At 36.3% G+C, this 24,340-nt stretch overlaps 1 protein-coding gene across 1 annotated transcript in view; it reads left to right on the forward strand.

The window, feature by feature from the left end:
* Positions 1 to 424: 424 nt before the first annotated feature.
* SLC26A7 (solute carrier family 26 member 7) overlaps positions 425 to 24,340 on the forward strand; it is a gene marked incomplete at both ends in the record, with an annotated part of 66,228 nt that continues 42,312 nt past the window's right edge. Inside the window, 4 exons of the mRNA XM_084281686.1 lie at positions 425 to 567; positions 2,748 to 3,040; positions 15,111 to 15,221; positions 18,285 to 18,457. Coding sequence (XP_084137812.1) covers positions 425 to 567; positions 2,748 to 3,040; positions 15,111 to 15,221; positions 18,285 to 18,457 — 720 coding nt within the window. The remainder of the gene's footprint in view (positions 568 to 2,747; positions 3,041 to 15,110; positions 15,222 to 18,284; positions 18,458 to 24,340) is intronic.

A 24,340-nucleotide genomic window follows, 5' to 3' on the forward strand; every position in this document is an offset into this window, starting at 1 on the left:
TTTCAATTAGAGTATTTATTTGTTTTACAAAAGAACAAAAAAATTTGCTAATGTTTCTTTGAGGTTGCACTACTGTGTAGTGAAAGGTTTACGTCTGCTTTCCCTTTAAAAAAAAAGAAATAATTTCTTTGTCTGGGATGTTGTAAATGTTATATTGCTTTGTGTCATTGCTGTGAGCACTTTATTAATTTCCAAGTTACAACGAGGAACAATCTTTTTCATGACTGCTGACGATGTTGATCAAGTCCAGATCTAATAATAATTCTATGTCTTTTTCTCATCAAAGCTATTGTTGGAGTAAAATAAAATTTCCACACAAATACCACATCAACATGGACATCCTAAAGACTCTGCATGTGCAGTTCTGTCTGTGTAAAACTAGCAGTGTGTATTTTCAAGTCTTAGCTGTAAGATGCTTGCACTCATGCATGCACACACCCATAGAGAAAAACCATCCATTGTTACTTGTGATGGACAGAAGTCTGTTGATACAGCTAATCCTAGGAGTTCAGATACTAATCTCGGCTTGACGAAACTTTCCAAATTTACTGACACTGCAAATACTAGGTGGGAAAATCTCAATTACAGACTTTCTCAAACAGCTTCAGCATTTTGATGTGAGAAGCCTGAAGAATGGCAAATATATTCTTGTGTGTTTAGTGATGAGTCTCTGGTTACATAATACTTTTTCTGACAGTTTCAGAATATTCATTCATAGCTTCTAGTGAACCATGTATCTTATTAAATTAGGATTAGTCTGTTTTACATCAGTACCCATATTTCTGTACATACATATCTAAGTGTAGAAATGTATTTAGATGTATTTTTTGTTCAGTAAATGCTGTTACAGTTAGAGGTACTGAATGTTTATTTAAAAGTAAGCAGCTCATGATAGGTAACTCACTTTCACTAGAAGGATTCCTGTCCACTGCTGATCATTTGAAAATAGGCAAAAGTCTGTGTTGTGAAACACTTGGCAGTTATAAAAGCCTCATTTTTGAACTCCATGAACTGCACTTTTAAGCTATAACAAGGCCAAAAAAAAAAAAAGTCAATATCTTGAGGTTTGTTACAATGAACAGAAGTAAAATAAAACTGTCTTGGGTGTTTGTTCTGCTCTTTAAAAGATGTACAAGTTTAATGGATAGGCAGGGCAAAGAGTAAGTGCACTGGTGTCCTACTTGGGAACTGTAGTAGAAGACATTTTTTGTGCCTTTTTTTTTTTTTTTTTTTTCATTTTTCTCTTTCCACTTTTGAGTGGACCTCACCTGAATGACATAGTAGAATGGTCAGTGGTGCATTTGCCCTTTTGCTTCTTCCCCCTCCCCCCTTTTTTTTGAATACAAAGTGTTTTTGTTTTTGTGTTTTTTTTTTTTTTTTTTTTTGATTAGTTTAGTTTAATTTCTTTTCCAGATTCATCAACTTAATTTTTAAGGTTGTACACCCAGAAGCCACAATGTTTTGTCAGTAACATTGTGATCATTAGATGTGAGTAGATGTGGCAATGTGATTTAGAAGAAAATTTCATATCACAAAAAATTAGCTAATTAAATGAAACTTTTATGTGTTAGAGAAAAAAAAAACAGACATTAAACGTGGTATGAACTGATATGACATGGGAGATGTGATAAAATTCAGAACAAGAAAAATCAAAGTTGAACACAGGAACAAAAATGTAATATACATTGTAAAAAACATTTATAACTATGAAAACCATCAAAGCCATAATATTTAGTAGATGACCAAGGTCATATTTAGCACTGATTAACTCTGAAATGTTAGAAACCTAATCAGATATTTGCAAAACTGGAGCATTGTTTCAGAACTACCAAAGCCAGGAGTTAAAAAATTGAGTCAAATTTCAGAGTATCAGGAAGTTGAGTTAGTGGATTAAAAATGAAATTTAATTATTTTTATTTGCCATTTAAAATTAATTCTAACCTTTTCAGGGGCTATGAAATAGCTTTTATTTGAGATGAGAATTGAGATCTCCTTTAAAATGGATAGCTCAGTGCTGCTGGTGATTTGAGCAGAATATCAAAACCATGGTACCGTGCTGAATGGACGGTGCTTTAGTTTTGTTCATCTTAAGCTAAACAATAAAACATAAGTTAATGTATAGGAGTAAACCTGAAATATTTAAATATATATATATATTTTTTTGTTGCCTGTTGCAGAACAGTGATAGGGAGGGCACATTTGCGAAGATGATGGATCTTGCATTTTAATCTAATTATTTTTTTCTGCCATCCAGAGGCATAAAACCCTTACTGCCACCGTGTCCTTGCCCCATATGGGACAAGGCATATAAACTTGACATTTACACCTCCCCCGTACGCTTATCACTTTGGATCTGCACACTGCCTACCACGAATGAGGGGTGCGAGGGGTGCTACCGCAGGACCAGCACCCCGAGGGCACAGCGGCCACCGTGGACGCGAGGGAGCCCCAGGGGACCCCCGGGGTGAAGCCGGAGGGGAGCCGGTGCCGGTGGGGGTCCCGCCGTGCTAAAGCTGGAGCGCGGCCAAAGGCACAGGGGATATAAGGCTGCCCAGGATATAAAGCGGGACGCGACGGGCAGGGATCCCAAACTAAGGAGAGGCGAGCCTTAGTAGTCGGGATCTCTGCGTTTCACGTTTAGATGATTAAAAGTGCTTAATAAGTACTTTTATCCCGCGTGGTTAGAGAACGGCTGCAGAAACTTTACGTGCCCTTGTTCCTTTTTTTTTTTTTTTTTTTTCCTGTAGCCTTGGAACTGCAAAACCTCAGAAGCCACCTGGAGAGCGCCCCGGCGCGGGGTGGCGCCGAGCCGTGCGTCCCGCTGGAGGGGAGCCTCGGTCGGGGCTGGCAATGCCGAGGGGAAAAAGGACCCGGAGTACGGGCTGGAGGAAAGTCCGGGCTCTTCGCCTGGAGGACATCAGGCACTGGTGGATGAGGCGGCTGCCCGTTTTGGAGTGGGTGCCCACCTATGACTGGAAGGAGAATTTGGTTCCCGACACGGTTTCTGGGATGATGCTAGCCATTCAACAGGTGACACAAGGTACAGTTAGCACAGCTGAGAGTCATATTTGGAACTGGGGTCCTGCTAAACTTCGTTGGTCTTCTTTTATCCCCCTATTATCCTAAAACTTTCTTTAAGACAAACACATGCTTACCTTTTCAATGTTGATTTAATCTAAATAAAAATATGAGTTTACAGTGTTAACTCTTATGTGTATGTAATCGAAGTAAAAATGTGGATGGAAATACCTTGTGTTATTTTAACTGATTGCTCTGAACTGAACGTTTACTATCCCATCCCTCTGACAGGTTTTAAGACTTAATATTGGAGGTAGGAGACCAGTAACTCTGTTCACACAGCATAGGGTTATATCTGATGTTTTAATCAGTTAAATGACCACATTTCCCTATTTTACATGAAAAACAAAATATATCTACATGATAATTGCACTGTAATGTGTCTATTTTATAATTGAATTTAAAGAAATGCCATTCTGGAGTAAGCATTGGCATTCCACTATTACCTGTGTAAACCCAGTGTGCAGCATAAAAGTTAACAACATTTTGTAGTTAAGAGGTGCTTCTTCCAGAAACATTACCCATGAAGAGGGTTTGTGTGCATACGCAGCTTGCATATTTCAGTTCCTATGTTGATTTAAAACTGTATTACCGTACCTAACACACCTCTTGTCAAGCAGCGATACAAAGTAGAGGTAGAGCTAGACTCCATTTAGCAGCTTAAAAATAAAGAAAAATCAATTAAAAAAAAAAAAGAAAAATACTCAGAAAGAAAACCCTGTGGAATGACCTGCAGAAACCAAAAGTCCCAATAATGCAAGTTTGCAAAATGTTTGCTACTGGGAAATAAGAGCTTTCATCCATTTTTGATATGTCTTTGATAGTGTCACCTTCTTTAGGCAATATTTTATATGTGTCTGAGGCAAATCCCAGCTGCTTGTCTGCTTCAGATGGATTTCAGCTCCTTGCCTTATATAAACTATATATGCTATTTCTTAACAATTTCCCATATTAACTATGCTTAACTATCATCCACATTGTTAAATTATAAGCACTACTTTAATTGAATTACACTGGAGCTGGAAACAACCAGTTTGTATAAGTATTTGTGCTTTTAAGGTAATTAGGAACATCTGCATTGGCATGATTGAACTTTAAGAACCTTAATACCGTAATACTGTAAAGTTTCTAATTTCACTGGTATGTACATATACAACAATTGTAATTAAAATGCTGTTAGTAACAGCATGGTGAAATTCATAAAAATATTAACAGCAGTTCTACTTTGCTCATGGCTTCAGACAGAAATTTCTTGTTAACTTCTTGTACCAATAAGTTAATTAATATGAGAGATTAATTTAAGATGATCCAGTAAAGATAGAAAATGGAAAAACCGAACACTGGTATGAAAAAGTTAGAAATGACTGATAATTGTCATGCAGAGCACAGTGTCATTGGGTGTCACAGCAACATATTTAAGTAAATTCACGTATACAGAAATATACTTCAGTTATGGAAAAATCTGAATCTGAAAGCATACACAACAGCTTTCTGAGTGATAAGAGCTGCATGCTTCAGGGCAGAGAGCAGCCCAGTAGTTTGAGAATAAAGAAAAACCTTCCCTCAGAGCTGTTTTTCACAATTTCCTACTGTGGGATATCTTACTCATCTGGTATTGGCCATATTCAGAATATTCAAGATGGCAGGTGCTCTGATCTGATGTAAAGTGTCTGCGTTTCAACTTCTAACCAAAAAATTAGAAGAGAGAACTGTCTTTTCTTTGTAAAGGAAGGGTAAGAAGGAAGTCACTGCCCTTAGTGGGTCATGGCATCATACTGAATGCAGCAAAGGTTACTTTTAAAATTGTTCCCTGTAGACTTTTTTAGAAATTGCTTCTGGATAATTCTTATGCAAGAGCAGTTTTTGGAGTCTACCTTGTGTAAGGGAGAAATATAGAAGACTAAATTAGTGATAGTATTAGTGATCAATGCATGCAGATAATGTTTGCTCCCCAAAAGTTTTTTTTTTACAGGGCTATTGAATACTTTAGAATATCTGTTCTTATGCTATCTTTTGTTTTGGACAGAATTTTAAAGAACTACTTCCACTTATCTTGTGATTTTCAGTGTAGAAGTGATTGCTATCTAAATGTGACTTATGCCTTTAAACTCTGTAAGGTACCTTCAAGTCAGGCACTCGAAAATTAAATTACGAGTTAAAAATTAAATCACAAGTTCATATATCACTTAATTTAGGATTAAAATGAATTCCACCATGAAATAAATAAAGTAGAAGGTAAGTGCTGTGGGATAGTGTCTAGGAATAGTGCACAAGAAAGGCCTGATACCCAAATATTCAATCGCCTTTACTTCCATGTGCAGTGTGGAAGAAATAGACCTTTAGAAGGCTTCCAAGGTGTTATGTTTACTCTCTCATATTATCCAACTATGACATAATCATTATCAAAGAATCCATAATGTAATAATCTCTGTAGAAAGTGAACCTTCTGAAGATGTCCTTCAAATTCAAACTGAAGGTTGTTTAAAACATGCTTAATTTGTGTTTGACCATGTGTAGGGAATTCATTGATCATCAAGTGTAACTAGTGGGTCCAGTACTGAGGTAGGGGAGACTGGACAGGGTAGGGCAGGGAGATTGGAAGGAGAGTCATGGGATTATTGTGATGTGCTATTTGGCATCTGCGAAGAAGGAGGGCTCAACACCAAATCTTTGCTGAAACCAAGCAGTACTTCTCCACATGCTCCTATAGTTGTTTTATTGTCTACTGCAAATGCAAGTTAATCTTAATTCACAAGTCTCAGAATTCACTACTGAATTCTTCTGTCCTGTTTACTCATCGAAACAATACCTGCACAGTCCCTGTCTATGTCCTCTAGTTTTAGTGTTTTAGCTAATTCAACAGAAGATGGTGGAAAGAGGTGTCCAATGTAATTACGTTTCTACAAATTGTATGAAAATGGCCATTGAAAACAGATCCTGCAAGTTCTAAAAAGTGGTAATAGAAACTTGTCAGACATTAGTTAATGTGTAGCAAAAAAAAAAAAAAAAAAAAAAAAAAAAAAAAAAGCCTTTTAATGCCCTGATTGCTGGAAAGATGGAAAGATTCAGTTGGAACTTGCACTGCAGGACTGCAAAGGCAGTCAACCTTTAATCTAAACAGACAAAATAAACCAAGCTTCATTAGTTCAAGCACACAAAACTATAATTTTTTAATAATGTCATTCTCAACATCTCATTTTTCAAACACAGAATCATTATTCTTACTCTGATACCTAAGGCTGAAAAATAATCTTAGAATCTTAAATGAACTTGGTTATCCAGTGTTGAAGTTTGTAGCACACTTTCAGAGATAGCTAAGAAATCTCAGTTTTCATGTTTTAGTAATTACAACCTAATTTGTCTGTTTCTCAAAAATCTGTTTTTTATAGACTAGAGAAACAAGTGTCTAAATTAGCAATTGAATCCTTTATTTGCTTCTCAGACTAGTACTTCATTCCCTCTTAAAACTCATTAATACCCCATCAACAGGGAGATGATTTTAAAATATGAAGACTTTTCTTTCTGTTTTGTTCTTTGTTCCTTACCCATACACACAAATTCAATTACTGTCTCCGTGTAGATGATTTGTGAGTCCCTAATAAGATTTTTCTCTCCAAATTAAACTTGCGTAAATAAAATAAACATTCCACAGTGTAGGTATCTACTTGTCAAGGAGCTGCTCTTGCATTCCTCACAGTCAATGGAAATCTAGTTGGTAAGAGTTAGTGAAATTTATGGTGTTTGATGTTGTAGGAGGTAGTGAGTGATTACATCATTTTTGTTTGCTTGTTTTTCTCTTTCCTTCACTTACTAAACTGTCTGTATCTTAACCCACAAGTTTTCTCACTTTTGCTTTTCTTATTCTCTCCCCCATCCTTTGGAGGGACCAAGCAAGTGGCTTGGGGGTGCTTAGCTTGACCTTGTCAAGGCTGGTTGATTGTACCGGTAAGATTTCCACCAAAAGTAATAGAAGACTGGCTCAGGGGTAGCCACGGAGGATGTAGACATGAAAATTTAGGCGAGGTATTTCCCAGCCATTATAACTGTGGCATTGTGGGTAATAAACCGTTCATGTTTAAAATAGTTAATAAGGCTTTTCTTTACTGTATCTCATCCATTAACCTGTCACAGTAATATCAAATTTCTGTTTGTGGCTTTTCCATGTGACCTTGACTTCATCTATGTAGGCAAGAAGCATACTTTGATCAAATTGTGTCTGAATTTTTCTGAGTTTTCTTGCATGATAACATTAAGATGCATTATGATGTATTCTTTCCATGCAGCTAAATCTCATAAACCTGTCAAACTGATTTTCTGTAGCCTCCTGAACATGTGCTATAACCCATTCATATCTGTTCTGAATGCAGCTGCTTAGCTCATTTTCAGTCTGTGGTAACTTTTTATTGCACTAAACAAGTTATTCATCTTTACTTTCAAGGCCTTTCATAGGTGATCTTCCCTGGCATTATTTATTCATTACCAAGCTGTTGATACATCTCTGATTAATCCATTTTGCTAGCCTTCTTCATCCAATGTAATCTTTTCAAACAAATACCTTTTGTGCCCTCTCTTGGGATATAAAGTATACAATACATACTGCCTGATATATTGCATGCCCATCTCAGTTTTTGCTTCTCTTTTTGATTCTGTATAGAATCTCTCTCTCTCTCTCCCCCCCCCCCCCTTTTTTTTTCTGCTTTCCTGTCAGAACTATGTGTACTGTCTACATAGTACACGGCCTCTAGAAGCCATGTAGGTAATGCATCAGTAAGTTTCTCTGACTGTTATGGTCTGCAAAAATGTAAATCTGAGTTTGTCTGAAAAAGGCTATGCAAATTTACCCTCTGTTATGCAGCTGAGTTCATAGCCGCAGAAATTATTCTTAATTATCTCCCATAATCTGTTTGAATACATATATTAGTGTGCATAACTTATTTAGATATGTCAGTTCTCTGTATAGTTAGGGGACGCAGATGTATCCAAAGTGTAAATCAGAGTACTTTGGTTAGGACATTACATAATGTGCAAGGTAAGTTCTCTGATTAACAACTGAAGTTGTCTTACTCTTTCTGGAGGTAAATTCCTAATATAGGTACCTAATTTTAGACAATATGAACCCTTCCCCCAAAACTTTTTCCAAGATCTTGATCTAGGTTAAGATAACTATAATCTTCTTCTGCAAGCCATTAATGACCAGAGAGAATTCTGCTTTGGCAAATATATGACTTAATTTATGTTTTGTGATTCACTGGGTGATGATAATACTTGCACCTTTCACTTTACATTGTAGGATCTTGGAGATCTTTACACTGTCTAGTAATAGCATTTAGAGTAACAAAAAAAAAAAAAAAACAGTTGCAGCACATGAACAAATAAGAATAAAATAACATGAATACATTGAGACTTAAAATCTAAAAATGAACAATTAAAATATAAGGATAAGGAGATATATCTCCTTATCACATAACTCATATATGCATTAAATTAAATTTGCCTGTTGTAAAAGGGATCAGAACACAGTGCACAAAGGGATCCTTCACAAGTTTGTTTCCCTACAATATCTGTTGCTGCTCCAAAAACTGAAGTTTTAAACTGAGGTATATCCATTAATAAATGAAGATAAGTGTTTATCATAAAAACAAACAAACACAAAGCACACAAAAATCTTCCACAAACCCTCACTGTATTTCTGATTCCATCTTTATATTGTTAAGTTCCTGATATTTGGCTGGATTCATAAGCATTTTGCTATTTGTTCTGAAACAAAAGTGTGACCATGTGCTATACTGCATATACTCAAAGGGTACCCATATGGAAGCATGTGGATACAAGACTTGGACTTTCATGTTTATTGGATTTGAGGTTACAGCAGTGTTCTGCTTTTATTTATTTATTTTTTAAGTATACTTTTTGTAGTCAGTGAGCACATGTATATAGAATTTATACATAGTGTTATACATTAGCTGGCTTTCCTATGAGCTATCATGAGAAAGAAATGCTTTGGCTCAAATAGCTTTTGGTGTATTGTTTTTTTGGAGGGGTGGAGGGCCCTTGAGGCGTATTTCCTCCAAAAGTGAAATATGTAGATGGCATCTGATGAAATTAGGATTGTTATTCCTGCCAACTTCTTTTTTTCATTCTGCTAGCCCAATAATAACTCACCAAGGCTTGGTGTGTTTTGTATGTTTTAATTAAAGTTAATTTAATCTTGAGCAGGATTTATTGCTGAACAACTAATTCCTTAACACTAGCTGGAGACCTTGCTGTTAAAAAAAAATGGACTATACTGCCTTCATGCATTCCAGAACTGGTGCCCAGTGTTTTGGAAGGCACGATGCCAAATATATATATATATATATATATATATATATATATATATATATATATATATTTATAGCTTTTCATGGAGGAACCTCAGCTGTCTTCTCAACTGTGATAGTTGCTGTTTCTTTTTGTTTGTTTGCTTCTTTTTTTTTCTTCCTCTTTTTCTTTTCAAGCTCTGACCATAAATGCAGACATAAATATACTCCGAGCAGACTAACTAGAGCTAATAATTTTATTAAGGAGTAGATCTGTCTTGTAAATATACATCTGGCATACAAATAGCATATGTAGATGAAATTGAATAAGCACATTTGGAAAGAGAGCCAAAAAATTTCCTAGAGAATGCATTGGAGAATCCGTGCAGTTCATAAATGATTTGTGGAAGAAAGTCTCCAGCTGAACTCTGGTATAGTTCTCCCTTACAAAGAATAATGATGTAAACTGTTAATGAAATGTAGCATATTAGTAAGTAAATGCAGGGCAATATTTCATATTTATACAACTTTCCAGCAGACGACTAAGGCATTGGTGCTGCTGTGAATGCACTATTTTCATTCCTAATGTCTGTTAAGATTCTTCCAAGTTGCACATGTGCTAATGCAGACCTGTCTGACAGACTACTAGAAATGTGAATTCAGCTTCTCAGACCTCTGAATCCTCTGGAGCCAGAGTACAGGTATACGTGTTAGTATGACCAGACAAGCTGTTCAATATCCCATCCCTGCGCCTGGGACGTACCTGAGCACCATGGACAGAGACTGACAAACCCAGGGAGTGTTGACTCCCTGAAGAAAAAAATGACTTCAACTATAAACTTCTAGGTCAGATAGATCAAGAAGACTGTTAGTGCTGAGATCCTTGACCATCATTTTGTCAAAATGGATGGTTTTCTTCATAGGTCTCATGAAGTTGGGTTCATCTTGGGTTAAGGCCTTTTATCAGCCAACAACTGGTCTTTATTTCTCTACAGTGTTGATGCTACTTAAGAGGCTACCTCATAGTTTAGTTCTCTGGTTATTTTTACTGAGGTGTAGAGGAGTTCTCCTGTAATCCCTTTTCAAAATACTTATTTTGTTTTATTTTAGAGATGGCCAGGTTCTTCATGTGTTATGGCTGACTGGTGTATTATAGTAATTGGTCTAAATCTTTAATCTCTGTTTGTTTGTCAATAACATTTTTTTTTTCTTTCTTTCCTGGATTTTCATGAAAAGAAAAGAAAATGCTAGATTTTTTTCTATCTGTTTTTGGGTGTAAGTATGTAAAATTTTATGTACAGAAAGGTCAAGGTATCTTGATTAGAGAATTCGTAAATGAGTCACACAGTCCACTTGTTTCTACTACTGTAATACTTGATTGTCCTTTCTTCTGAACATAAAGATACAGCTGTGAGTATCTGGAAATCTGCAAAGTGGAGAAGTAGAACAGTGTTTTCCCAAAAATACTTTTGACGTAATTCTCAGATGGCACATGGGGAAAGATTCAATTCAGATACTGTATGACTAATACAGTTGAGATACTCCAGTCTCTGTGGACTGAAGGTGACAGTTGCTTGGGAAGGTGCTGCACTAAAGCATCCCTGAAAAAGGAGAGAATGGTTGCTAACACTTGTGTGGACTCTGAAAGATTTATGCTAAATTTTGCAGAATCTATCCTCCCATTTTGCTGTGAAATTCTCCACTTTCCTTAGGCTCTGAATGGCAGATTGAAAAATGATTTTTAGCTCTTTGTACCTTCTCTTTAAATAAGTTAAGCAGAAGGTAAAATCCATGTGTGTAGCCCCAGAAAATTATGCCATTAGGAAATAGAGATCTTGCAAGCATGTGTGCACCATCAAAGAACTGATACCGAGCTTTCCAATTTTTGAAGGAAAATTATTATTTACAAAGGATCATTTTTTGTGCTAATAGCTCTTAACAAGCCAGTGCCAAATAATCTTGCAGGGATGTAGATTTGTGTTAAGAAATTGTTATGAAATATACATATTTTTTGTTAACTCAGTAAAAATTGTTAGCCTGAAGTTAGAAATTAAAGCCTTAGATATGAATCATTGGCTGTTTAATTTGTTGGTTTTCCAAGAGGGATCTATAGGAGACTCATTAAATGTGTTAATTCTGCATTTCAGGACATCTAGAGGAAATGCTTTTCTTATTACATAATTCAGCATTGTGAAGGAGAGAAATTGACTTTTTCTGAAGCATCAGAGATTTTTCATGACTACAGATAGTGTTTTGAGAGGGATAAGATGTGTTAGTGTTGTTTGGGGTTCCATAAACTTGATGTCTGGCTATCTTAATATATCACAGAATCACAGAATTTCTAGGTTGGAAGAGACCTCAAGGTCATCGAGTCCAACCTCCAACCTAACGCTAACAGTCCCCACTAAACCATATCCCTAAGCTCTACATCTAAACGTCTTTTGAAGACTTCCAGGGATGGTGACTCCACCACTTCCCTGGGCAGCCTGTTCCAGTGAATATAGTCTCATTCAAGAAAAGAAAAGTTACAATAATAATTTTTACTTATATAGTAATGTATGCTACAGTATGTAGCAAATGTATAGTTTTTCACAGTAAATAGAAAATGAAGAAAATTTTGAAACTCTTCAGATTAGTTGTAGACTTGCTACTTTTTCTGCTTCTGGTTTGCATACCGCATTTCTAAAAGACATGGTATAGATATCCTCTGAACATACATATGTGTCACCAGCTTTTTTCCAAATGCAAAGAATTGTTAATCACTTCATCATACTATGATGATTCATAGTTCTTTTTATGGAAAATATTTTTTATTGCTGTTACTGTGGTTTTGGCTCTAGCCTAATTAGGAGAAACTATCAAATTAGCAAACTGACAGACCTTTATCCTGTGGTAGGCCTTATTTCTGTTTGTATCAAGCTTGTTATTCGATAGTTATCTTCATTTGATAGCTACCAAGAGTGGTGCCACATCTCTTGCTTTTCAGTGTGGCAAGCTGTGATTGTTATGCATCTGGTGCTAGCCAAAGAGCGTGGTTTTCAATGAAACTGCGTTGCACAATGTTATCTTATGATAAGGAGTTAGTTAAAGCAAAGAACCACAATATTAATGTACTGTATTTGAACTTATTGTTGTTTGCATTTCTTTCCATGGAATTTATATTCTTATATGAGAACCTTAATGTCACTGCCATTGAGGCTTCTCCACATTACCACTGAAGATTACATGGGATCCTTGTTTTATGATATATTTCTTCTGAGTATTATTACTGTTTGGAATGAAAAAAATTAAAATAACATTTCTTGTCTTTTGACTAGTTCTTGAGCATATGGAATGCATTGTAGTGAAGTTTAATATGAAAATTAATGAAGTGAGCTGAAATATACTACTGCTTATATCTTTAAAATGTATTTGAACTTTTAGAACATTATATGTCTTACCAGAAATCCTGAAGTCTTTACTAATTCTGTTTTATAATGCCCCTCTGCTCTTACACACAATTGACACATTTCAGTAACAGGAACAAAAACCCAATGGAGTCAGGACTGGAAACAAAGACTGGTAATTTTAGCTCTGCCTTAACTGCCATGACCTCACCATGAAAAGAATGAGCCACCACATCTAGAAACTTAGTACAAGAAGACTGTGAAAGGTCCACAAATGCAAAGACAAAAACAAGGGCCAGATTTATGTTCAGATTATCTGCCTATAGATGAGATGTATTTCTCAGCAGTAAGTCTGTGAGCAAAGTAAAATTCCTTCATGGATCCTGCGGGTTTGCTGGTCTGGGTAGCCCATTTCACAGTTTTATAAAACTTGTCTGTAAGAGTTCAGGTTGTGCCTCTCAATTCTTCTGTGCCCTGTTCAGAGAGCTGAAATGAGATGTTGATGCAGTTTTTGTATTGCTTCTTGTGCTCTACACACAGCTTGTACAGCTTACGCTGGATCAAACGCATTCTGGCCATAATTGTCAAAAGTTTCAATTGTCATAACGTCCTAGGAAACATATAAAAATGTAAGTACATGTAGAGAGGCAATAATTGGCTTTTACAGTCAGATGACAACAGAATACTTTGTGGTAGCTGAATCTTTGTTTTCCTTTTAAATACTGAGAGGAAGAACAATGTATGCTGTTCTTAATCCTCTATTAATTGGAAATATCAAATAGGAAAAAGCTAGTGGTCCCTCTTCTGGAAGAATTTTAGCTTAGCTTGTGGTATATTACTGTAACCTCTAGTTTTGTTTTGTACAACTTCTAAGGTAACCTCCTCTTGAACTGAATTATAAAGTTTCTTAGGGTGAAAACTTATTAAATATGAACCATTTCCTTTTATGAGGAAAACTTGTCAGTTCCTTTTAGAAGGAAAGCTTCAAGGTCCAAAATTCTAACAATTAAATTCTAATGTTAGATATTATAAGACTTTAATCTGCTTTCTGCAAAAATGGACATTATTTTAAAACTTGTTTTTCAAAATTGTTACTTTTTCCTAATGAAGAAGGAGTTTATGTGCTTCCCGAACACTTAATGGAAGACAGAGAGCATATAAAAAAACTAACAACTCCTTCGATTCATAGATGTGAACCACCTCTCTGTCCCAGACTATGCACGGTCTCTTACCCAGAACACACACACACATATCTATATGAAAGCTTAGACTGGACTCTCACGTTGAAGGTGGACTTCAGAAAGGCACCTTGTGTACTGCACAAGCCAGTCCTGTGTCCCTACTGCAAGATGTGGTATCCAACAAGATTTACAGAGGACCTCTGCCAAGCAATTTCTCCTAATCTTAGTTTCTAGAAGGAAAAACAGTGAAATGACAGTATAGGCTGTTGCTCTGAAGCATAGTCTGAGGAGTCTCTCTGCTGCCTTATAAGAAGTCAATGTAGACTTGTTTTCTGTCTTGGGTATCTGAAACTGAACAGCAACCACAGCTGCTGCTCTGCAGATATGTCTCTGTTAAAAGAGGCATATTGGGAGACTTTCTAAGAGAAAGATGGACATTGTCCTCTATAGCCAATGAAGGTAACTAGCAATCTGTAAAGTTAAATCCTAACCAATTCAGTTCATTTTCTATTTCAATATAAAAATCAAATATTTTCTGTGTTTCTGGACCCACAGCTTTACATGATGAAAAAAAAATGTTAATATCTGAAGGATTAAAAAAAAACAGGCACCTAAAAACAATGAACTCAGGAATATTTTTTTGTTGTTAAAAAGATCAGAAGAAAGCAGACTGAAAGGGCTCCATCCAAACCAAAATTATGGGTTTTGAACTGCTTGTAAGAAATAACCATCTGACTGCCTGGAGCCCTGGCAGTTTCAAACCCTTGTTTGTTGGAATGGGGGGTGGAATGGTACTGCCTCCTCCTGTGAGGGTTTTCTATTAAAAGAGTTTGGAAACCTTATCAAGAAAACCTGGAAAAACAGTAGTTGAGGCCATAAATCATATCTGTGACCTATTTGTTTCTGTTAGTGATGATGATGCAGAAGAAAGCATGAAGATTTTGATGATAGACAATAGATGAAAAACCTTTCTCAGTTCTTCCTGATCCTTGTTGTAAAACTCTCTTTGCAATGGCTTATGGTCTAGATTTTTGTAAATGAAGGTGTTTCTTTTCCTGCTCTTAATAAAATCATAGACATTTCCTCATTAAAAAAAAAAAAAAAATAGCAGAACAGTTTTTATTTTACCTTCATGCAAAGAAGTAATTTCATTTAACTCTCCATAGGGCTGGCCTTTGCTGTTCTGTCTTCAGTCCATCCAGTTTTTGGTTTATACGGCTCTTTCTTTCCTGTCATTATTTATGCCATATTTGGAATGGGTCGTCATGTTGCGACAGGTAAGTGTCTATTTGCTAAAACATTTTGTGAAATAAGGAACTGGCAATTGAAATAAAAGTGTGTTATAAGATCAATGGAAGGAAAATAATTTAAAGACTAAACAGAAATATATATATATTTCTTCTTTTTATGACTATTTCTTTTTTTCCAGTTTACACAATGTTGAATTACCCAGACACCAGGAGATCCACCTCTTCCTTAAATGAGGTTTCACCTAGTTCAACAGGGACAAGCATGAGGAAGTGGTAGCCCAGAAGTACCAGACTCCTGACATCAGCAGAGCTGCGTATAAGTCTAGTCCTGAAAGTCCTAGTCCTGGACAAGCAGCGTGCACTTGTTGTGTGGCATCCTGTATTGCTCCAACTAATGTATGCTTGTGGGACCAGTGACTGGATCTGAAAGCATTAATAAAGCTCTTTTTACCCATTAGAAATATCTCTATCTGTATATCTCTATATACAGTACAAGACAAAGTGCATCTGAATTACATCAGTGTCTTTAGGTTTTGCAACATGGACAAAGAAATAATTCGGTAAATTCTGTTTACCTTTTAGGGGAAAAGCCATCAATGCTAAATTTGGCTGACTAGTAATTCTTATGCCAGTCATTCTAATATTCAGTTAAATTATTTAAAATTTCTGAACAGCTAAACAATATTTTAGAGCAGGAGGAAAGCCAGAAGTTTTTTTTCCCTAAATGTGCAGAAAGTTTTTGAGCCTTCTTATGTCTGAGAAAGAGCTGTGGATGCCAATATCAACTTGAAGCTATAAAGAACGTTGGAATGTACTCTGCTGATTTAAGAAATATTTTTTAAAGTGAAAATTTAGAACTTGGAAAATAATTTTGCTACTTGAGTAGAGATAGACTAGTATAACTAGTACACTTTTTTTTTTTTTTCCATTAAATATATTAACACGAATCTATAATGAAAAGTTGTTAAAAAACAATAATTTGGCAGTGGATTGTCAGCTGCTTGTTATTGTGAGGTTATTAGGAAGATAAGAATGTCTCATATGATCATATGTAGGAAAGTGGATAAAACGGTATCTGGTTGACCTAAATTCTACTAATGAAAACAGATGAGGCAACAAGTAAGTGCAAGCAGATAAGGCTGATCTTTTATCCTTGGGAGGGAATAGCATTCAAAGAGTGATTTACTGAGAGTTCCTCAGCTCTATGGCTGAGAATTCCTGCACAATCTCTTTTGTGGAAACCTGGAAACCTGTTCAGATGTCTTCCAGACAAACAAATGTATTATTATTATTATTATAAATAAACTTGTGTGATATATGTTGTTGAACCTTTCAGTAGAAATGTCTCATGTACTTATCCCATCAGCCACAGTTACGTAATTGTGGCAAGCAGGCTGAATTGGAGCAATAGTGCCTCTCTCAGAACTCCAAATGCTCTGTAATTGCTCTTGTACATAGCTGAAAATCTCCTCTCCTAACAGCAGCTTCTACAATATCAACAGGGCTCTCATATGTGCACAGGCTACAAGAATGTCCTTTGTTAGTTAAATCACTTATGTTAGCAGGAAATAGGAAATTTTGTCGACGGCCATGTTCTGTCAACTTTTACTTGAAATATCTTTTCTATGACATTGTTTATCTAATTTGAAAGATTATTTATCTGAATAACAAATCCCTACATGTTTTTCTTGTCTGCTCTTTATATAAGTGGTTTTGAAGGATCTTCTGTTAGTATCTTTATCAGTGATAGGAAGGCCATGCAATGTGGTAGGTCAGATGTACACAGGAATCAGGAAGGCTAAAAAAATGAATTTGAAGACTGCTGTGGAGAAAATGATCAAACTGGTAGTTAAAAGATCTTTAAATACATCAAAGTGAGGAAGACAGGAAGGAAACTGTTGTGACACCTTTCTGACAAAGATATAAATGGGACATTCTGTAACAAGGTCACAAGACCATTGAACTGCCAGAAGGGCTCTGGAGGGAATCCTGGAAACTGTATTTCTCCCCTATTATTACAGACTACAGTAAAAAATAAGATCACTGAAAGTTATGTATGATCAGAGTTTGCTGGAAAGGTGCTAATGTGACTTTTACATAGGAAAATCCCATCTCACTAATCTCCTAGAGTTCTATAGGAGAGTTAGTAAGCACATAACAAAAAGAAATACTTTGAATGTAAGATATCAGAATGGTCAAACAGCTGCTGATAAGGTTGCACACCAAAGGTTATTAAAGAAACTAAATTGCCCTTGTGATAGAAGAAAAGTTATTTTATTAATTATTAGCTGGTTAGAAGATAAGAAGATAAGAATGGTAATTTTTCAGGGCGGAGGAGTCCTAGTAGGGTCCCAAAGAACTTGTGATGGGAGCTTTACTATATCGAGGCCAAGGTGATGGTAGAACTGTACTCACCAGGTTCTGTACAAATAGGGAAGAATAAGAATAATGAGAGCTCAATGAAACTGGTGAGATCACTTTAAAAGAAAGTATAGAATAAAGAGAACACTATGGCAGATTTTGAACCTCTGGAACCTGCTCCCAGAGGACATTGTGGAGGAAGAAAATACAAGCAGGTTCAAACAGAAGATTCAACAATTAATTTCCTAACCTGCCTCCAGTGCAGATTATTTTTTGATTTTTATTTTTATTTTTAAACATACACATCTGCTAACTATATTGGGCTAATAATTAGGTATATAGTATGATTTAATTACCCTAGAAATTTGAATAGTGAACGTTTGGGACCTTTAGACAAAAAATATTTCATCACATTCATGGTAAGTCAAAAACATCTGTGGTACCTTCAAATAATTGTGAATAATTATGTTTCAACCTCTTTTATTAATATGTCTACATAAATATTCTCATGAAAAGTTTGCATTTAATTAGATATCTAAATGGTATTTTACATGAAGAAATTTGTAATATGTGAAAATATTATCTTAGAAATTATTGTTAGGATTGGACAAAATGACACTCACTCAAAATGGCCAAGTTTTGAAAAAGTGATCATTAGTGATGAGCACACATATACAATCATTGGTAACTTTTTTTTTTTTTAATTTTTATTGTATTATTTTTTTTTAGGAACGTTTGCTTTGACTTCCTTAATATCTGCCAATGCAGTTGAACGTCTTGTTCCCTCAGCTGGCACTAATTTCACTGCAAACAATAATTCAGGAGTCTTGGGCCTATCAGAATTTGAAATGCAGAGGATTGGAGTTGCAGCTGCAGTTTCATTTCTGGGAGGAATCATTCAGGTAAATGGTGAACATACATTCTGTATGCTGCTGATGTTTGGCATTTGTGACAACTCTGACTTTTGTAATATACTTTTTTCACTTCTCCAAGAAAAACTGATCATTGGTCTGGTCTAACGTTCATGAATGTGCTTTAAGAATTTGCTGTTTGAGATGCAGTAATTATTTGTATACATGCTCCTAGGGTGTTGTAATGTGAAGTAAAACCACATTCCATCAGCTCTAATATAACATTCAGTTGCTGTCGGTGTTCCCTTTCCTTCTCCTTCAGAAACAAAACATGAATCACCTCTCTGGTAAGCACTGACATATTCCTGAGGTTTTCTATTGCTTTTGGCCTAAAGAGAAATACTATACAATATTCAATAATTAAAAACAGTAGGGGAAACATCTTTAAATTCTCTTTAGAGTTCATACACCCATCATTAAAGCAAAATAAATTAGTAAAACAGATGTCTTCAAATGATTCTCCAAAGCTTATTAAAATGATCAGAGGTCTTTTAAATTTTTTCTCTTTTCCTATTTTCACCACAAGCACTGAATTCCTTTATCCATTGCCAGTTGCTTAGGTCTTCAAAGAAGGCTTCCATCTTTCCTTGTAAATATTAAAATGGAAGAAATGTTCCAGCACTTGACATGCAACACCTCCTGGGTACCTCACTTCCTGGAAGAAATCCAGATTCCTACACTTGGTGCTTTGGTTCCCTCTACCATGCAAAAGATGAGCTAAGGAGCCCACACTGGCATCTCCTGTGGCTTGGAACTTGGAAGAAACTGGGGCATAGGCATATGTTAGTTGGTAGGGAGTATCAAGAAGTGTGGCCATTCCTGCTTTTTTTTAAAAAAAAAAAAAAATATATATATATATATTTATTTTTTTTTATGTTTGTTGTTGGTGGTTTTGTTTTCTTTTATTGGATACAGACTTGTAACTTGAGTTTACCATATGAGGGAACCCCCAGAGACAACATGTAGAGTAGACCTGGTGCAGATAACATCACACCTTTCCTAGAGAGGCTGTAGTAGTCTCCCTCCTTGGAAATCTTTAACAGCTGTCTGGACATGGTCCTGGGCAAACAGCTCTAGGTGGCTCTGTTTGAGCAGAAGGTTTGGACCAGGTGACATCCAGAGGTCCCTTCCAGGTCCCTTCCAACCTCAACCATTCTGTGATTCACTGTGAACCACTCTGTGATTGTGTCTGGCTTCTGTATGTGCACCAATGAGTGTAACACACCACTGCATCGTGTAGAGTGCTTGTAACAGCTAAAAGTCCTTTGAGTATACACATTGGTACTGCTGTGCTCAGAGAATATCAGTCTCTTATGTCATCCCCACTTGTGTGTTAAAATGCCAAAATGCCTAAAGTGGGAAGTTGCCTGCATTTGATCTAAGTTTAAAATCCAATGCAGAAAAATTTTACTTAGCTGCTGCAGAATCCCATTAGGTGTGTGAATCCTCTAGACCTTTTCCTCTTTCATTTTGAAAAGTTCTGCTTTTTCATATGCTTTAAACTGCCCCAGCTGACTTATCTTAGCCTCTATCCTATTTAAGCCTGATTGGAATGAGAAGAACTGGAAAATCCTTTGCTCGAGTCTTCAGAGTGAGTCTGGGAGGGAGCTGTGCCAAGTGTGTGGGCAATTCTCCCAGGTCAGTAAGGTTGTTTTTATTACAGCCCTACTAATAGAGTTAGTGCTTGCTGTGCTGCCACTAGTGCTTCATGCAGGTATAATGGTGAGAGCATTTACCTGGGACACGGAGAACAGATTAAAATATGCATTTCCCATATCCCAGAGGACTGCCTAGAGGCTGCTCATCACAGACATTCAGGTGGAAGTCCAGATAAAAACTGTGATTAAATTTTGCCATCATCTTAGGTGCTGTGAATTGTGAGAATATTCATTTCTCATTTTGATTCCAGTCTCCTGGCTAGCAGTTGCTGCAGTTATCAGATAAGGAGACAAGGTGAATCTTGCTGGTAGTGGAGAGCTCCATCAATGACCTGTGTCATCTTCTGATCAGAGTAAATAAAAAAATAATGAATCATATGGAATAGGCGTTGTATTCTGGTATGAGAAGATTTATATGACATGTTTTGGAGCAATAGATTTCCATTGAGGACATCCTGAATTTCAAAAGAAGTGGAATTGTCACTGTTGTTGGGATGGTACTTATCTGGGGAAGGAGCAAACCTTCATTTTGTTGTCTTCTCATAAAGCTGTTTTTTTTTACATTGAAACACAGTGTTCTAACCAGTCCCTAATTACATGGGGGGACATAATTACATAATTACATTACATTAGGGAAACTACAATAAATGGCTGATGCTGTGACTATTCCATACCATGGACGTTTTCAACACAAAGGATGAACTGTCCCTCTCCAAAACATCATGTTCCTTCTTAGAAAGAGTATGTAAAGACTTGTACTTACTTGGCCAGAAAAATGATTTGACACTATTTTTCAGCTACTATATCTAAAAAGCATTAAAAACAACTTTTATAATTGGTTGCTGATGAGCAGTATTGGAAAGAAAAAAATGTTCCTGCTTATCCAGAAAACATATTAATGTGACCTGCTATAAGTTTGTTTAATAAGGAAGGAGCACCTTTGAACATGAAGCATGTTTTTGAAAAGCTAATATTCTAATCCAATACTTTGCTTCCCTGTGGAGAAAATTATGTTGCACTATTCTATGTAATACGTAGTTCGTTCTGAAACCAAACATAAATCTTTATTATACAGTGGTAATCAGGAAAAGAGCTCATTTTCCTTTTACAATGGAAAGATTTAGTTAATGACTTTCTGCAGGCTGATATTCTGCATCTTAGAAAGGACAGCTAGGATGGATGGGAGTTCTGGTTCCCACAATGACAACACAGCACAGCATGCTATGTGTTAGTCTAGACCACAGAAGGAAGTCTTCAGGTCTTGGAGTGAAGAAAGCTCATTCAACACACCACCAGAAGCTACAAAATACTTTAAACTCAACTATAATGAACTTAAGAGCAGTAGTTCTAGGAAGAAATTCTTTACTCAAAGGTTGGTGAGGCAGCCTCTGCCAGTGCCTAGAGAAGCTGGCAGCCTCTGCCAGTGCCCCATCCCTGGAGGTGTTCAAGGCCAGGCTGGATCTGGTCTGGTGGGAGGTGTCCCTGCCCATGACAGGGGGTTGGAACTGGGTGGGCTTTAAGGTTCCTTCCAACCTGAACCATTCTATGATTATAAATCAAAAGAACAAAAGTTACCAATTATGTCTATTTTAACAGGCTAAAAAGAACTTTAAACCGGTGACTCAGTGAAGCTGAACTGTCTGTGTCATGTTGGTCTCCAGAAGTTCCCAGGATATCTTCACTTTAGCAACCTTTGATTTCGAGATAATCTACAGAAAATACCAAATGAAAGTTTCACAGTCTGTACTGTTTCCTTACAAGAGATATTCCCTGTGCTTGAACTCATCTTCTTAGCCCAGGCAGCAAATGATTGAAAAGAGTACCACCACTTCTAGTTCTGTGTAATGTTCAAAAAAGAATCATCTCCTTCCAGAACATGGAGTTTGGAGGGTTTTAAAATGTTCTCCAAAACTGAATTCATTTAACAGGTAGCACATTATCAGACTCCATTACTTTGGACAGAAAGTTTGAGATTAGTGATTTCCAAGGAGCCTGTTATGCGTGAAAAATTCTTACTGGCCATAAAGTTAAATTGACTACACAATGAGAGTGGAATTTTAACAATAATAAACTGAGCTTGTTGTCATGGGAAGTAAGTATTGAAAGTGGACAAGAACCAAAAGTGCTTGAATTAATGAACATAGAGGAGTTTGCTTTCTGCAATTACTCATATCTCTTCTCCTTGCTAAATTCCCATATTTTTCTTCTACTCTACCACTTCTGCTTAATCACTTGGTTTTATAATTTTTTTCTGTGATTTTATTTATTTATTTTTTTTTCTGTAGTGTGCATTAACTCATCACTGCTTTCCCTCACTCTCTCCTGGGTATTTTCCCTTTCCCTGACAGCTCCTTCTGATTTCATATGCATGAGCTTTATCAAGATTTTATATCTAATGAAAGCAAAATTAATCTCAAGATTAATGAAAAAGACACAGAAACTAGAAAAAGACACAGAAAGAAACTAGAAAGAAACTTTTTTTTTTTTTTTTTTTTTTTTTAACTCACATTACTCTCTCTTTGAATTACTCTTTCATCTCCTAGGAACTAAATTTTGAAAAAGGAAAAATTCTGGAGACAATCCTAAACTATGTGAAAATTTTATTCTTTTTACAGTTTAAGAAAAACCCATTATTAGTACTGTCCTGGTTTCAGTTAGAACAGAATTAATTTTCTTCCTAGTAGCTGGTGGAATGCTGTGTTTTGGCTTAGGATGAGAAGAGTGCTGATAACATGCCGATGTTTTAATTGTTGCAGAGCAGTGCTTATACCAAGCCAAGGACACCTCAGACTTTTGCTCTGTCCTGCCAACAGGCAGGCTGGGGGTGCAGTAAGAGCTGGGAGGGGACAGACCCAGGACAGGTGACCAGAACTAGCCAAAGGGGTATTCCATACCATCTGACGTCATGCTAAACAATATATAGGGGTGGCTAGCCGGGGGGAGGGTGCCAGACTGCTCGGGGTTAAGCTGGGCATCGGTCAGCGGGTGGTGAGCAATTGCATTGTGCATCACTTGTTTGTACATATAATTATTAGTAGTACTATTATCATCATCATATTATTATTATTATTATTATTATTATTATTATTATTATTATTATTATTATTATTATTATTATTATTATTTTCCTGTCTTATTAAACTGTCTTTATCTCAACTCACGGGCTTCACTTTCCATTTCTCTCCCCCGTCCCAGAGAGGGAGGGGGGAGGGTGAGCGAACGGCTGCGTGGTGTTTAGCTGCCAGCCGGGTTAAACCACGACAAGTACAAATAACAAAAAGAGAAACTTATTTGCTTTTGGCAGTATTTTGTATTTTATTATTTGCTATTCTGAAGCTTCACAGTCAGTTTTCTCTGTAATTTTTTTGCATCAACAGGGAACAAAAATCATACAGTACACCAGAAAAGACTAGGAACCCACAAAAGTTAGCATCATGACAGTAATGAAGATAAAGTAGATTACTATAAATTTTAAATTAGTAGATTACTCTAAATATTAAACTCTGCATTTTGATTATTGCTCAGTGGGTGAAAGATTTTATGACATAACATAATGTGCTGTAATTGTGCAGTGTCACATTAGCTTACTCTCAAATGGTGTTTATCCAAAAAGCACTGTTAGCCAAGCTATGGACTGTGTCTGTCCTCCAGCAGAGAAGGTTAACTTGAGACTTGATCTATGCCTGTATAAATGCTAAAAATACATAATATATACATCACAAGAAAACTTACATGAAAATGGTTTTGGGAAGTTGATGGCTTGGGGAAGTTGATTTCCAAACAATGTTTTGCCTTCTCTCTATCTAAGCTGTTCTGTACATTACTAATATTACAAGGACAACAGAAATTTGACATGCCAGTTTATGCTGAAAATTGCACCCTTCTATTCAGATGTTTTCTCTTCTGGTTGCTTCATGGATGCACACTTAATTAATTTAGCTATAAAGTGAATAAAGAGCAGGATGTACATGCTGATGAAGAGTTGCCATTTTTTCTGGAAGTCCCGAGTTACCTTCTATAGTAAGAGACTGATGATCAGCATAGGCAGGTGCTCATTGTTTCATTGAGCGGCTTCAGAAATTGCCCATCTGAAACCATAGGCCAGATTTGTATTTATTTTATATAACCCATAGTTATACACAAACAATAAGAAGTATGCTTTAAATGTGACTAACCTTTTAGTTTCTACCTGTGAAGTAGGGTCACATGGCCTCAA

This window comes from Netta rufina, assembly GCF_964035555.1.
Source record: "Netta rufina genome assembly, chromosome: 2".
Taxonomy (NCBI): domain Eukaryota; kingdom Metazoa; phylum Chordata; class Aves; order Anseriformes; family Anatidae; genus Netta; species Netta rufina.